The 16,957-nt window shown below is 53.2% G+C and overlaps 1 protein-coding gene across 2 annotated transcripts in view; it reads left to right on the forward strand.

The window, feature by feature from the left end:
• Positions 1 to 206: 206 nt before the first annotated feature.
• Positions 207 to 16,957, forward strand: part of ROBO4 (roundabout guidance receptor 4) — a 76,976-nt gene continuing 60,225 nt past the window's right edge. Inside the window, exon 1 of one of the 2 annotated variants that reach the window (XM_034754714.1) lies at positions 207 to 271. In XM_034754714.1, coding sequence (XP_034610605.1) covers positions 229 to 271 — 43 coding nt within the window. In that variant the 5' untranslated portion in view covers positions 207 to 228. Of the gene's footprint in view, positions 272 to 5,552; positions 6,065 to 16,957 lie in introns of those variants that run through there. The other variant, XM_034754713.1, reaches the window with a different exon arrangement.

A 16,957-nucleotide genomic window follows, 5' to 3' on the forward strand; every position in this document is an offset into this window, starting at 1 on the left:
GTGTATCCGGTGGGGGAGTCCCCCTGCAGCTTCAGTTCTGTGACAGTTCCAGGTGGGGGGTTCCCCCCCCCCCCAGCCTTTAGCAGATGTAAAAATCCTGCCTGCAGCTGCCGGTTCCCTCCCCCCACCCCACCCCCGCTGCTCCCCAGCGACCCCAGGATGGAGAGGCGACAGGGACGCTTCCTGTCCCAGCCCTGATCTACAGAGCCACATTCAGCAGATCATCTAATGGCAACAGTGGGCCGGATCGAACACAATGGGAGCTGGAAACGTGAGTCATCTGGCAATCCTGGCCTTTCCCATCGCCCCCCCCTGTCCCCTCCCCAGGAAGAGCCAGCAGCTCCCACGCCTGAGGCCCCAGGCTCAGCCCCTGACGTGAGGCCGTGCAGAACTCTGCCGTGCGATGAGCCGCCCGCCCTCAAAGCGGCCGTCGCCTGCGCTCCAAGGAGGAGCACGTGTCGCGGAGGGCTGGGGGGGGTCCTGAGTACGCCAGGAAAACAGGAGACTAAGACCAGAGTAAAGCTCGTCTCTCCTCCCTTGCCCTGTGCCCCATTCACAGTGACCGTGCCCCCGCCTGTGTAGCACCCCCAGCCGTTGGCTGAACAGCCTGCCAGCCATTGCAGAGCATTGAGGGACTCTTTCTAATGGTCCCATCGCTGTGGTGCCAATGGGCAGCTCCTTTCTGTGGGGGGCGGGACACCGTGGGGCGAGGAGGTTTCTCTCAGGTGGGTAGGGGCAGGGCGTGGGAGCCCTGGGCTACACTTTGATCAATGCAGAAACCCAAATAGACAAACGCTGCCACCGATTCGCCACGTGCCCCTGGGCAAGGCCCTTCCGCCCCGTGACCCCAGCCCAGCAGTGCCCAAGTCTCTGCTTGAGGCCCTGGAAAGCCAGCACCTCTCTGCCCACAGCTGAACTTTGGGGTTTCCCCCCAATCCTCTCAGCCAGTCTGGGATCTTGAGAGGGTGAAAAAATCCTTTTGCCCTTTATAGCAATTAGTGCCGCCTCCCCCCATCCCCCCAGAAGGACCTCCGCAGGCAGATCGTGGAGATGCGGCGAGCTCTCGGCCGGAAGGACCGGTCTGATCACCCAGGCTGACCTGCCATCATAGAACTTCACCCCAAGATCCCTGCACCAAGCTCATGGCTCGGATTGGTCAGAGCAGAGCCCCCACATCCCTTGCACTCTGGGAATTCCCCTCACTGGTAGCCACTGCATCTTATTTCCCGTTTGAACTTGGCTGACTCCAGCTTCCAGGCATTGGCTCGTTCTGCCTTTGTCTGATCTGTCCGTCTGTCATATGCAGTGTTGTTGTAGCCGTCTGGGTCTCAGGATATTAGAGAAAGAAGGCGGGTAAGGTGATAGCTTTTATTGGACCAACTTCCATTGGTGAGAGAGAGAAGCTTTTGAGCCATGCAGAGCTCGTCTTCAGGTCGGTCGGTCTGTCTATCACATGGCTTTATTCTGCCAGCTTCCATGTCAAATCAAGAACCACAGCAAAGTTCCTAGTGAACTTCATGGAGTTTGTGGCACTTCTCCCTTTTTGGGGTGAAATCTCTGCTGGGGGAGGGCGAGATTAAATATCGTTAGTTCACCGTTATTAATGTATTTTCTTACCATGGATTTTCAGGGTTTGTTTGGGTTTGTGGTTTGGTCGGTCGGTGTGTGGGGGTAGAAAGGGTTTTGGTGTCAGGGTTGGAGGGTAGAATGGGGGCTGGGTTAGTGTCAGGGTTTGGGGGTTGAAGAGGGTGCCAGTGTAGGTTGTTGCAGGGAGTGTTGGGTTTTGGGAGCTGAGAGGGTCATTCTCATGCGGGATAAGGCCTATTAGAGGAGCGAGCTGTGTGGTGTCAGACTGCGATGGGGTGTACAAACCCCACGCTACAGAACAGGGGGTTAAGGAGCACCCAGCCGCACCTGCTGGGTGTGTTGAGGTTAAAGGGCTCAGCACAGCTCGTGGTGCTGCGTGCCAGGGAGCAGCTGGAGGAAATGGCATGTCTGGGGGAGACGGCTCAGCCTTCCAGAGTCCGGAGTTCAAGTTCAACCAAGGTCAGCAGCCAAATCGGGGCCCATGTTGCTCATAAGCCACAATCTTCCTTGCCGAGGCTGGAAGTTCTGCACATCTGATGTCATGGTCAATGCAGAGAGGCCACAGAATGCATTGCTCAGCCCAGGTAAATCACCTGCCAATGACACGGCAGAAGGTCGAGTTCTTACAGAGCAAGAGGAATGTGCACCAGGCTTGCTCTGCCCAGATCACAGAGAATCTAGGAGAAGCTCGGAGGTTCTTTCGGTGGGTGCAGAGGTTGAGGGGAGCAAGAGCTGTGAGAGGCACAGACATTACACACCCAACGGCCCAGGCAGGACAGGACAGGAGGTCTGTGTCACTGAGCAAAGTGTGTGTGGCACCTGCACATGCATGTGGCAGACTTGGGTGTCATTCTCAGACTAGGGCCCCACTTTTGTGTGAAAACTCCTTCCTTCCAATTGCACATGCTGCTTATTTCCAGTCGTTTGCAACTGCACCATGCTGCAAATGCATCCTCCTTGCACTGACCCCTGCCTCTTATGGACCAAATTGAGAGCGGGTGTTAGGGGAGCATCTCCCCAAAGCCCGTTACCCTCTTTCGAATAGTCTGACTGTGGCTGCCGTGTGCTGGGGTGGATTAGTTCTATAAAGGATTTTCTTGTGAGTGCTTCTAAACAAACTCCTCCTTGTAATCAGGGCCACGTTTCCCTGTCTTGTCCGGTTAACACACCTCTGACAATGCTCTTGTCATTCACCAGCGACCAGCGTCTCTCAGGCTGCAGTTACAATGGGATTTGCTGCCAAAAACATCGACCGCCCCAGTGGGAAGCTAGTGCAGAGGGGGGCGTATTAAGCACCATGCTCAGTGCAGGTGCACACTGCATAGCAGTCTCCAATTGCCCTCCCCAGAGCTGCCATCGATGGCTCAGACCCTGCTAGGGGCAGGTGACAAAGGACAAGGGTTCACTGTCTCCGAACAAGTACCTCACTGATGCACACACTCACCCAGTCCCTCCCTGCAGGATCTGGCACCGCAAGCTCATGCCCTGGCCAGGAGGGTGGATTTCTGAAGCCATCCGAGGGACCCCCTGACTGTTAGAGAGTTGCCACCTGCCAGGAGCTGAGAGCTGGGAGTGAGAGAGCGTCTGAGAACCAAACCAGGGCTGGCTAGAGCTGCCCCAACGCCTCTCCTGCTAGTCAGCCTTGTTCTCCTTAAGCATGTTCTGTTTACGTTCATTGCAGCACTTCCTGCCTGCTCTGGAATGTCCTGCTATTGTGAGCCCCTGCTCCCTGCCAAGTCCTGCCGTGGGGACAGTTTCACAGGGTGAACGATAGGAATAGTCCTTGGGATCGAACCTCGGTAGTAACCGTTTAAAAATGGGATGATGCAAGCTCCTCCCGTCCCTCCTGCCCCCGTGGTGTGACCCAGTCTCCAGTGCGCTCGGCGCAGGGGCCCTCTGCGCAGTCTGGTTCTGCGGCAGGCGTGCTGCGTGTGCTCCGAGGGGGGTGTTTCCCTTTGCGGGGACTGGCCAAACATCCCAGTGCTGCTCTGTGCACTCGGGGCATTGTCGGCACTCGCCTTTTTCCCTCCAATCTCCCGTCGTCACTGGCGCCGGCGCCGCTCTGCTGAGGCAGCCTCCGATATTTTACCTTGTCCGGTGCCACACGGGGTTCACTGACACTGGTTGGAAGGTCTGCCTCCAATTGGAAATGGTGCAAAATCAAGTGTAGACACCACCTGCGGGCAGCACAGCGTCTACCGGCCTTTGCCCTGCACTAAACACCTGTGGAGCTAGGTCAGGCGGGGCCACATTACGGCGCGGGGCTTCGATGCGCCGTCCTGGCTGGGGCAAGAGCTAAGCAACTTCTAATCAATTCAAGGCATCACCAACTCTTGCAATTTTATCTCAAGTCTCGTGATAGTTGGCGTTTTTCTCAAAGTCCCCGCGCCTGGAACCAGGAGAATAAAACTCGGCCTTCATAGAAAAAAGGAGCCTGGTTCCAGAGTGGAGAGATGTGGAAAAATGTGGTCCGAGTGCAACCTCCGTGCTTGGACCCCAGAAAGCAAAGCCCCACCCCCACCCCGCAGTGTGTTATTTTTCAGAATCTCCTGATTGGAAGCCAGTCTCATGCTTTGGGGGCTGGACTCCTGGTTTTGGGATGTGTGGGGTTTCAGTCGTTCCCAAGTGAAGTGTCTTGGGGCTTTGGACTGGATTCCCAAGGGGATTCCGGTCCCATTCCCTTCCGTGACCCTTAGCCAGTGGATAGCGCACCCATGTTCAGACCCCCACAGCTATGGACTACTGGCGGGTGGTCACTCTCAGGCCGTCCTGCTGAAGCTGCTTCACTTTGTATAATAGTTCAGGATTCAGGGGAGCAGGAACTGGAGCCCAGGCTTGTCCCCCTCATCCCCAGCTCAGTGCCCCACCCACTGGGATACAGAGTCATTCTCAGTGTCTCGCTCCGGCCCAAGGCCTGGGCAAGGATTTGATGCCATGTGGAACAGCGTCAACAAGCAAAGGTGAGAGGCCCGCACTGCGGCCCGGGGGTTGGGCTACTCACCCAGCACGGGGCAGAGCTGGGCTCAAGTCCCTGTCTAGAGTGGGGATACCAGCGTGGTGAGTGCTCTAAGCACTGGACTCAAGGGTGTCAGGGGGCACAGGACCCACCACCTCCTTGCCCTCCTCCAGGTCTGTGACTCTAGCCCTTAGTTCCTTTGCTTTTGTTAAAAATGCCCAAAACAAAACAAGGGTGTTTCCAATTTGTCGACATTTAAAAAAAAAATTCAGGTTTGGTTCGACCCAACGGGAGGCATGTGTCTGATGTGTCAAAATTGCCAGTCAGTTATCGGCCCCGCGCTGCTGATCGCCTCCCTGAGAGCAGCAGCGCTCCAAGCTCTGTGTGTGCTCTGAGCCCAGTCTCTGCAGCAGGAGGGCCTTGGCTCTCTGGATAGGGAATGGTGCCTGGACATGCCATGGGACTGGGACCTGGGGCAGGCCAGGGCTAGCCACAATGAGGCATACACCGACATTGGCACAGCACCAGTCTTGTGGCCCACCCAGCCCTTTGCCTCCTTCTAGCACTGATTTGCACTTCGGCACTGCCTTGTGTAGCACTTTCCATCCGAGGATCTCAAAGCACTTCACCAGCATTAATGAAGAAGCCCTCCCAGTGTGGTAGGTCAGTGCTACCAGCCTGGAGCAGCACACGTGTGACAGAGCCGAGACTACAGCCTACACCTCCTAAGGCGTGAGTCTGTGATGTAACTGCTGGGCAACACTACACCCTGTATTCAGGGGATGGGATGCTACAAAACTGCCTATGCGTAAAGCTCAACGGTAGAATTAAAAGCAGTCCTAGTCTGGGACTGGCACCCTGGTAAATGTCTGTCTGTCTGTCTGTCTGTCGTGCAGCAAATGCTCCTGCTTGTTTAGTCTGGCAGACCAGGGATCCGGGGAAGGGTGGAGCAGAGAAGAAACCGACTCTCATTTTGTGCCCGCTCGTTTAGACAGGGACATGGGCTGTAAATACAACCGGGCCTGGGGCTGGGGGCTGCGGGCGGGCAGCTAGTCATCTATAAAAAAAGAGAATTCCTACGGCAAGGGGCTTGTTTGTCTGCGGCGCTGGCTTGGCAGGGGCGGATCCCAGCTCTCCTGCCATGCAGCAGGAAACAGGAAGGTTTGTGCTCCCCCCCTCCTGCCTGCACTCTGACGAGGGCTCATTAAACAGCCCTATTTTCAAACTGAAGTTGCAGGCAACAAAGCTGGAGTTCATATACACTCCCCTCCACTCAGCAAACAGGCGCCAGCCTGCACCCGGCAGGGAGAGGAGCCTTCTGAGGTGTGTGGGGGACAAACCGGTGGGAGCTGCAGAACCTCAGGCCCAGGTGCAACGCAGCAGCTAAGGGGTGAGTGAACAGGTTCACCCTTCGCCTCGAGTCCATCTGCACCGACCGTCCCAGCGACTGGGAGAGCATGGCAGCACCGCGGATTGCACTGCAGAGGCTCCTGCTGGGTGCAGCCTTGCTGCAGCTGGAAGGTGAGTTCGTTCCCAGGGCCAGGCCCCTGGCACTGTCCTTGTGGCGGGTTATAGCCAGCAGGGCTGACCGAGGCAGGCAGGGACAGTCCGTTACTTTCCTTCTCTGCACTGTCTGCGGGTAAGATGGGAACCCCCTGGCTTAGAACTCCTGCTGGTGTCCTTGGAGGAGCGAGTGCTTGCACTGCCCGTGGCGAGCTATTTCCTACGGCTTGGAATTGCCTTTCCCTTGAGATCGGCACAAGAGAGCCGGGCAATGTGCAGTGGCCACCGGGTGTGGCCGGGGGAGGACAGTCTACCAGGCTGGGGTTGTCTTGAACCCTGTTGTATTGGAGGTTCTTTCCCATGTAGCACAGCTCCTGGGTCTGGCCCATCAGCCGGTTGCTGAGCAGCTCTGAACACCAGAGCAGACCAACCAGGGAAATGCTGATTCCTTGGGACGGAGCTGTTGTCTTGCCTCTTTCTATTTCTTTTGTGCATCTCAAACTGCGAGTGCCTCGAGGTCAGAGGCTGCTTTTCTTGATCTGCATCGCTCTGTGTTCAGCTCAGGTGCCAATGCTGGCAGCGCAGTGCTCTGAGCGCTGAGCTGGGGTGCAGCCGTGACTGCCTGGGGTCGGCACAGACCCACCAGCCGGCTCAGTCTCTGCTCACAGAGGTGGCAAAGCCGCTTTTTGTCCCTTCCCAGGCGGGTGAAGGAAGCATTGGAAACACTTTAGACAGAGCGGTTCTGGAACTCTGAATAGGGACAATGCAGCTTTGAGTCACTGCAAATTATCCTCTTTCACACGGGCTCGAAACGTTCCCAACGGCCAAGCTCCCAGCGCTGCCCTGGCTGGTGTCGCTGAGCATTCGCTCCAGGGGTCGGACCCTGCAGCTACTGTACAGAACGGAGAGTAATTCCCAGACAAAAGCGCCTTCATTTCCTGCAGTTAGGGCTGTAAACAGGAATCGGGAGCGAGACGGGAAAGAAAGCAGAATGCAGCATTGGTGTGTTTTAAAATAACATAAACAGCTGAAAAGGAGGAAATTCAAAGTTAATGTTACACAGACACGCACACACACAAACCTACAACAACACGGAAATGCTGAGTCCAATACCCTTAACTCTGCCCTTGTAGTGCCGGCACCTCGTCTAAGGCAAGTGCTTCCCAAATTTTTCATTCTTGCAGCCTCCTCGTCACCCATTGCTGGTGTGGCCGGGCTCTACTGAATCCCACGCCGTGCGGTGAACACACCCAGACCAGCCCTGGTGCATATAGCAGCTTGCTCATGTTCTGCAGCAGAATGCAATAACAAATGTAACATTTCACCTTCTGCCATGTCAGCCATTTGTCTGATGCTCCTGGTTCTGTTCCCGCCACCCTTGTTCATGCCAAGCTCCCTACTCTTAAGACAGTCCCTAGGACACCAGGCCTTGTAGTGTTGTCACCCGTCTGAGTTTTACCCGGACACTCCGGTTTTTGGCTTCTGTGTCCAGGTGCCATTTAGGGTTGCCAGGTTTCGACCTGAAAGGCCAGTTGAAAAGGGGACCTGGCAGTGTCCAGTCAGATGTACTGACCGGACACCAAAAGTCTGGTTACCACAGGGCGGGGGCAGGTGCCAGGTCATTAACCTGTGCCAGTCCTTGCTCAGCCAGGGCCACCTCCTACCTGCAGGCAGGCTCTTTGTCAGGCTGCAGCAATGCCTGTCCAAGCCCCGGAGCAGAGGGAGCCAAGCGATGAGGGGAGAGGGAGAGGAGTGAGCCACGGGGGCGGGGCCTTGGAAGAAGAGGCAGAGAAGGGGCATGGCTTTGGGGGAAGATGTGGTACAAGGGCGGGGCTTTGGGGGGAAGAAGTGCGGAGGGGGCTTCGGGGGCCAGTTACCAGCAATTGAAAAGAGGCAACAACCCTAACCCTATAAAAGGAAGGAACGCTCACATGTTAGTGGCAGGATCAGATCCCATGTCTCTGGTACTGACATGGCCCCATTGTCATGGGATTGGAGTGCTGGATAGATTTGGCTGGATTTATCCACACAACCCCCACGATCTAGGGCAGTGATGTGAACCCCCATTACCCTGGTGAACTAGCTTGCTCTCTGTGTTAGGGTTTTGTCCTGCCACCCATCACTGGAGTACCTGAACGCCTTCCAGGGGAAAATCACTAGCAAAGTCCCTAGTGGACTCCATGGAGGCTCTGGCATTTCTCCCTTTACAGGGCCAGAGCACAGCTCTGCTTGAGACAGAAGTTTCTGTTTGTTTGGGCTGAGGAAGAGGAGGGCCTAGAGTCACACAGGAAGCCTGGGGGGAGCAGGGACTCGACTCCGGTTGTCTCTGTGGCAGGCTAGTGCCCAAAGCACTGGCCCAGCCTTCTTCTCCTCTAACTGTGGGGCACGCTTCAGTTTCTTTGATCCGCCAGCAGTTCCCTGCTCTCTTGGCATCACCCAGCACCCTTCTCACCTGGGCTGAGGCCTCTGGGATTTTGCAGCTCTACCTGACTCTAGGTAAGAAGCCTCAACAGTGTCCCCGGGAGCAGAATGGATCCCGGTGCCAGATTCTTGCTGTACAAGTGGGTACGAAAGCCCCCTGCTCCCCCATCAGGCCTCCACAGAAACTGCCACAGTTCCAGTGGGGAGGGTGATCCCTGCGGCAAGCTGCAGGCCAGGCAGTGGGGTCAGGCTGAGGGCTGATGGCTGCCAGAGCTGGTTGAGAGCACAAGGCGCTCTACACCGTGCGGGAGAGCTACTGCTCTGGTTTGTGCACCTTGGAGCCCAGCTGCAGCCAGCTCCAGTGTCACCTCCACCGCATCACACCCAGGGCTCAATCTCACCCCAGGGTCTGCAGGTTGTATGGCCCTCGTTGGGTCCTCACGGAGCCCAGGCACTGCAGGGATGTGCAGTCACGGGGGCACATCCCTGTCCTGCTCTTTGGCACTGTGGGCTTTTAGTGACTGCTGCGTGTAGCTGGACTTTCAGAAAGCCTTTGATAAGGTCCCTCACCTGAGGCTCTTAAGAAAACTCAACTGTCGTGGGATAAGAGGGCAGGTCCTCTCATGGACTGGTAACTGGTTAAAAGACTGGAAACAAAGGGTAGGAATAAATGGTCAGTTTTCACAATGAAGAAAGATAAATAGTGGTGTCCCCCAGGGGTCTGTACTAGGACCTGTGCTATTCAACATAGTCATAAGTGATCTGGGAAAACGGGTAAAGAGTGAGGTGGCAAAGTTTGCAGACGATACAAAACTACTCAAGATAGTTAAGTCCCAGGCAGACTGCAAAGAGCTACAAAGGGAGCTCACAAAACCGGGTGACTGGGCAACAAAATGGCAGATGACATTCAGTGTTGATAAATGCAAAGTAATGCACATTGGAAAACATAATCCCAACTATACATATACAATGATAGTCTAAAATAGCTATTACCACTCAAGAACGAGATCTTGGAGTTGTTGTGGATAGTTCTCTGAAAACATCCACTCAATGTGCAGTGGCAATCAAAAAAGCGAACAATGTTAGGAACCATTAGGAAACGGATAGACAATAATACAGAAAATTTCATAATGCCACTATATAAATCCATGGTACTTTTGAATACTGTGTGAAGATGTGGTCGCCCCATCTCAAGAAATATATATATTAGAATTGGAAAAGGTGCAGAAAAGGGCAACAGAAATGATTAGGGGTATGGAACAGCTTCCCTATGAGGAGAGATTAAAAAGGCTGGGAATGTTCAGCTTGGAAAAGAGACGACTAAGGGGGATATGATAGCAGTCTATAAAATCATGACTGGTGTGGAGAAAGTGAATAAGGAAGTGCTATTTACCCCGTCACATAACACAAGAATCAGGACCCATAATGAAATTAATAGACAGCAAGTTTAAAACAAACGTAAGGAAGTATTTCTTCACACAATGCATAGTTAACCTATGGAACTCATTGCCAGGGGACATTGCAAAAGCCCAAAGAATAACTGAGTTAAAAAAGGAATGAGATACGTTCATGGAGGATAGGTCCATCAATGGCTATTAATCAAGATGGTCAGGGACGCAACCCCATGCTCTGGGTGACCCTAAACCTCTGACTGGCAGAAGCTGGGACTGTATGACGGGGATGGATCACTCGATAAATTGCCCTGTTCTGTTTATTCGCTGTAAAGCACCTGGCACTGGCCATTGTTAGAAGACAGGACACTGGGCTAGATGGACCATTGGTCTGTCCCAGTCTGGCCGTTCTTATGTTCTGTTCTAATATTATGGCCCTTGTGTGCATCTCCAGCAGCTGCAGACACAACCTCACATCCCCTTCACCAGTAAGGACCTGCCCATGTTTATATATACATTCAGATTCCGAGGTGAAGAACAAATCCCATGATTCCCCTGACCTGGCCCCACCCTCAGGGCCCTGGTGCAGGGAGGCAATGGCCCAGCACATCACAGTCCAAGGCCCCACACCCAGAAATGTGGGGGAGGGACAGTCGGAGGATGCCAATGCGGCTCAATGGAGGGGCCTTCTCCACCACCACAGGAAAAGTGGATTGGGGCTCCATCGCAGCTCTCTGGCAGCATCAGGAAATGTGACCTGCTCCTACACTAAGACCCCTTTTCCTGTCAGCATGGGGTCTTGGCGTGGCTGAGAATCAGGCCCAGAGTGACTTGGCTGGGAGGGTGGTACTACTGCACTGGTTCTGCGCCTGGACACTGGGCACGTCACCTAACCCATCTGCTGACAAGGCAGGGTGTTAACAACTCTCCAGACCTCGCAGGGGTTGGGCAGTCTGGTTAAGTGGCCTGCAAAGTGTAGTGGATGTGCAATATTATTAGAAAAGGCAGTCAGCAGCCCAGGGGTTGGGCTAGAGTCAGCAAGTGCTGGCTTCCAGCCCTGGGCTCACTGCTGCGCACCATCTGACCTCTGCTGCTTTGTGCTGTTGTGATTGGGGAGACCCGTCCCCTGGTTCACTGACTACTACAGCAGCCTCGGTGCCTTGTGCAGACCAAAGGGTAGGATATGGAATGACACATCCCAACGAGGGGCTTTCTGGATAATGGGATCTGTCAGTGGATAGTTGGAAGTTGATAGTAATTAATATAAATCAGAAGTTAGGAACTGTAGTAAATCGATAAGGGAAGCAAAGGGACACAAGGAAAAATCTATGGCCAGCAGAGTTAAGAACAATCAATATAGGCTTACAGAAAATAGATCCTGTCAAATTAACAATATCTTTTTTTGATGAGACTGCAAGTGATAAAGGTAACAGTGGGCATGCGATATACTTAGACTTCTGTAATGCATTTCACTTGGCACCGCACAACATTTTGATTAGAAAACTAAAACAATTTACAATTAACATGGCACATATTAAATGGATTAAAAGTTGGCTATCTGATAAGTCTCAAAATGTAACTGTAAACAGGGAATCATTATCAATTGGGTATGTTTCTAGTGGGGTCCCGCAGGGTTCGGTTCTTGGCCCAACACTATTTAACATTTTTATCAATGACCTGGAAGAAAACATAAAATCATCACTGATAAAGGTTTCAGATGGCACAGAAATTGGGGGAGTGATAAATAATGAAAAGGACAGGTCACTGATTCAGTGTGGTCTGATCACTTGGTAAGTAGGTGCAATCAAATAATATACATTGTAATACAACTAAAGGTAAATGTGTGCATTTAGGAATCAAGGCAGTAGGCCATACTTACAGGATGACTCTGTCCTGGGAAGCAGTGACTCTGAAAAATATTTGGGGGTCATGGTGGATAAGGGGGAGGGATAGCTCAGTGGTTTGAGCATTGGCCTGCTAAACCCAGGGTTATGAGTTCAATCCTTGAGGGGGCCATTTGGGGCATAAATCTGTCTGGGGATTGGTCCTGCTTTGAGCAGGGGGTTGGACTAGATGACCTCCTGAGGTCCCTTCTAACCCTGGTATTCTATGAATCAGCTGAACGTGAGCTCCCAGTGCAACGCTGTGGCCAAAGAGCTAATGCGATCCTGGGATGCATAAACAGGAATCTCAAGTAGTATTAGAGAAGTTATTTGACCTCTGAATTTGGCCCTGGTGCTACTGCTGCTTAGAGTCCTGTGTCCAGTTCTGTGCTCACAATTCAAGAAGGATGGTGATAAATTGGAGAGGGGTCAGAGAGGAGCCACCAGAATGATTAAAGTGTTAGAAAACCTGCCTTATAGTGAGAGACTCAAAGAGCTCAGTCTATTTAGCTTAACAAAGAAGGTTAAGGGGTGACTTGATCACAGTCTATAGGTACCTACATGGGGAACAAACATTTACTAACGGGCTCTTCAGTCTAGCAGAGAAAGGTCTAATGTGATCCAATGGCTGGCAGCTAAAGGCAGACAAATTCGGATTGGAAATGAGGCGTGAGTTTTTAACGGTGAGAGTCATTAACCTTTGGAACAATTTACCAAGGATCGTGGTGGATTCTCCCTCACTGACAAGTGACAATGTTGAAATCAAGATGGGCTGTTTTTCTCAAAGCTCTGCCCTAGGGATTATCTGGGGCAGGTGTCTGGCCTGTGCTGTACAGGAGGTCAGACTAGCTGTAGCCGTGTTGGTCCCGAGATGGGTTGTAATTGTTTGTGCTACCCTGCATGGGTTCTGGTGAGGGGTACATGTACATCATGAAACGAGCTCTCTGGTGACCTGCTGACAACAGCCGCCCCAGTGCTGTTCAGACACGACCCCACGGGCAGTGAGGCCAGGCCCCTAGCCTCGCTGTAACCCTGCCCTGGCTGGGCTGATGCCAGGGGGTGGGTCCAGGACGCGTCCTTGCGTTGTGTCAGGAGGGGCCTGTGCTCCTGGGGAGGGATCTCACCCAGGGATCAATGGCCCCTGGTTTGTCTTCTGGAGCCTCCCCCCGTGCTCTGGTTCTGTGGGGCTGTGCGCCATTCACTGCCTGTCAGGGCTGTTCTCCAGGCAGGACAATGCTGCAATTGTGCAGCCCTGCTCCCAGGGCGGGTCACTTTCTGCAGACACATTCACATGGAAAAGTTTCCTGACAAAGAGGGAAGGAGAGAAAAGCTGGAGGCGAGGGGGGGGGGACGGACACCAGCCCCCAGGGGAGAGAACCCTCAGCCAGGGACTCCGCACAGCTGCTGAGGAGTGCAGCTCCCATTTGGAAACCAGGACTCGCTGGTCACAAACCCCGTCCTGGTCACTCTCTGACACTTGACTTGCCATTTTCGGAGCAGTTTTGCTTCCACGGAGCTGGGGCCCAGCAGAGAGAGGATGGCAGCTCCAGGCCAGCCGGGCGGGGAGGGCGTGGGCCTGTCCAGTGAACTACACAAGTCCCATGCCTTGGGCTGCCCCTCCGGCCCAACTCACCGCGAAGCCTCTGTCTGTTCTCCTTCTGCAATAGCTTTTGGGGCATATGTAGCGCATGACGGCAGTGGGGCCACTGACTGTCCCAGGCACAGCGCAGTGTTGTCCCGGCAGTACCACGCGGCTCCCCGACACCAGCCCAGGCCCCAGGACAGCCATACGGGCCAGTGAGCCCACTGCAAGCCGCGTCCACTGCATGCGAACCAGACACTGTCGGCTGGAGGAGAGGGGCTAAGAGGCTGTGGGGTGCTGAGCGGAGGAAGGGACTGGTGCTCCAGGAGCTCAACCATTGGCTTGGGGCGCTAAGTGCTACTCCTGGGGGTGGCAGAGTCACTCTGTTAGCCTTTCTGAGTGCTAGTTTCCTGACCGTCCCTGGGGAATCCCCGGGATTGACATGCAGCGCCTCCAGGGCTGCCTGTACTTAGCAAAGGGTTGTTAAGGGCAGTAGGTGTCAGCGGCAGGAATGGAGCCCATTGCTGGCCCCTGTGCTGGGCCCTGTTCACTAGACCATGCTGCCCCCAGGCCACTAGCACTGGGCAGTGGCAGTGCACGTGGATTTGTTCCCACCCACTGTGAACTCTTTTCAACCTCCCCATTCTGCCGAAAATCAAAACCTCATTAAAGGAACGAGCAAAAACCTGCTCAACTTTAAGGGTGGGGCTGTGACCATGGATGTGAACAGCGCCACCTGCTGGTTAAACACCCTCATTCACTGCACTCACATCGCATACTGCTACTCACCGGGGAGCCCATGCCTTGGGACGCGGGGCTGCCCTCCAGCTGCCCAGCCAGCAGAGGGGGAGAGGAGATACCTGTTGCCCAGAGGCAGAGAGGAGGCCAGCAGCAATGGGCAAAGGACAGCAGTTCCCCCCCAGCCTCAGCCCCCTCCCAGGCCAGCGCCTCTCTGCAATGTAGGGACTACGCTACAACAAAGCCGCACCTGGATCTGTGCGAGAGGGGGCAGAAACTATAGAGCAGTAGGAAGGCAGCAGCGGTGCTGGCTTTCCCCAAGGTGGGAGCTGCAGCCCCAGGGGAGGTGACCCACTGTCCAGCATCACCATGTCCTACTGCCATCCCCCAACACATACACTGGACTCACCCCCTGGTGTCAGCCCAGCCAGGGCAGGGTTACAGCGAGGCTGGGGCCTGGCCTCACTGCCCGCGGGGTGGTGTCTGAACAGCACTGGGGCGGCTGGTCTCCCAGCTGGTGTGACTCAGCATTGCTCCAGGGGGGCCAGCAAGCCGCCGGCAGCCCAGGAACTGGTGTGTATGACTTGCATGGCTGTAGCATGGGGAGAGCCGGCCCTCTTGTGCATTGCTCTTCTTTCTGTGCCAGTGGCCAGTGGACCTAGTGCTAATGAGAGCGGAGACAGAGGCTTTGCTTCCTGGCTCGTCCGTGCAAAGGGAAACCAGCCAGAGGGAAGCTGGGGAGGTGTTAGAGATGGCCACAGACAGCACTGTCAGGTGGGGACTCCCCATGCTAATGCTGGGTTTTAACTCCCACCCAGGACTCGCTCCAACACCGTTCTCAGCTGTATCAGCAGCAGTCACCTTGGTCGGCCACACACAGCCCCAGCGGCCCCAGCCACCGTTCAGGCACAGAATCATAGAATCATAGAATATCAGGGTTGGAAGGGACCTCAGGAGGTCATCTAGTCCAACCCCCTGCTCAAAGCAGGACCAATCCCCAACTAAATCATCCCAGCCAGGGCTTCGTCAAGCCTGACCTTGAAAACCTCTAAGGAAGGAGATTCCACCACCTCCCTAGGTAACCCATTCCAGTGCTTCACCACCCTCCTAGTGAAAAAGTTTTTCCTAATATCCAACAAACCCCCCCACTGCAACTTGAGACCATTACTCCTTGTTCTGTCATCTGCTACCACTGAGAACAGTCTAGATCCGTCCTCTTTGAAACCCCCCTTCAGGTAGTTGAAAGCAGCTATCAAATCATAAGAACGGTCATACTGGGTCAGACCAAAGGTCCATCAAGCCCAGTATCCTGTCCTCTGACAGTGGCCAATGGCAGGTGCCCCAAAGGGAATGAACAGACAGGTCATCATCAAGTGATCCATCCCCTGTCAACCAGTCCCAGCATCTGGCAAACAGAGGCTAGGGACACCATTCCTGCCCATCCTGGCTAATAGCCATTGATGGACCTATCTAGCTCCCTTTTGAACCCCGTTAAAGTATTGGCCTTCACAACACCCTCTGGCAAGGAGTTCCAGAGGTTGACAGTGTGTTGCGTGAAAAAATACTTTCTTGTGTTTGTTTTAAACCTGCTACCTATTAATTTCATTTGGTGGCCCCTTGTTCTTGTATTATGAGGAGTAAATAACACTTCCTTATTTGCTTTCTCTATACCATTCATGATTTTATAGACCTCTATCATATCCCCCCTTAGTCGCCTCTTTTACACTTAGCCCAGTATCCTGTCTTCCAACAGTGGCCAATGCCAGGTGCCCCAGGGGGAATGAACAGAACAGGCAATCATCAAGTGATCCATCCCCTGTCACCAATTCCCAGCTTCCAGCAAACAGAGGCTAGGGACACCATCCCTGCCCATCCTGGCTAATAGCCATTGATAGACCTATCCTCCATGAACTTCTCTAGTTCTTTTTGGAACCCTGTTAACGTCTTGGCTTTCACAAAATCCTCTGACAAGGAGTTCCACAGGTTGACTGTGTGTCGTGTGAAAAAAATACTTCTTTTTGTTTGAAACCTGCTGCCTATTAATTTCTTTTGGTGACCCCTACTTGTGTTATGAGAAGGAATAAATCATAGAATACCAGGGTTAGAAGGGACCTCAGGAGATCATCTCATCTAACTACCTGCTCAAAGCAGGACAAAGCCCCACACAGTTTTTGCTTTTTTTTTACCCCAGTTCCCTAAATGTCCCCCTCAATGATTGAACTCACAACCCTGGGTTTAGCAGGCCAATGCTCAAACCACTGAGCTATCCCCCCTCCTTATTTATTTTTGCCATCCCAGTCATGAATTTATAGACCTCGATCATATCCTCCCTTAGTCATCTCTTTTCCAAGCTGAAAAGTCCCAGTCTTATTAATCTTTCCTCATATGGAAGCCGTTCCATACCCCTAATCATTTTTGTTGCCATTTTCCAATTCCAATATATCTTTTTTGAGATGGGACGACCACATCTGCATGCAGTATTCAAGATGTGGGCGTACCATGGATTTATAGAGAGGCAATATGATATTTTCTGTCTTATTATCTATCCCTTTCTTGATGATTCCCAAGAATCTGTTCGCTTTTTGTACTGCCATTGCACATTGAGTGGATGATTTCAGAGAACTATCCACAATGACTCCAAGAACTTTTTCTTGAGTCGCCCAGTTTTGTGAGATCCTTTTGTAGCTCTTCGCAGTCTGCCTGGAACTTAACTATCTTGAGTAGTTTTGTATCATCTGCAAATTTTGCCACCTCACTGTTTACCACTTTTTCCAGATCGTTTATGAATATGTTAAATAGGAATATGTTAAATAAGACTGTCCCCTGGGGGACACCACTATTTACCTCTCTCCAGTCTGAAAACTGACCATTTATTCCTACCCTTTGTTTCCTATCT

Source organism: Trachemys scripta, chromosome 21 (genome assembly GCF_013100865.1).
Source record: "Trachemys scripta elegans isolate TJP31775 chromosome 21, CAS_Tse_1.0, whole genome shotgun sequence".
In the NCBI taxonomy this organism is placed as follows: Eukaryota; Metazoa; Chordata; order Testudines; family Emydidae; genus Trachemys; species Trachemys scripta.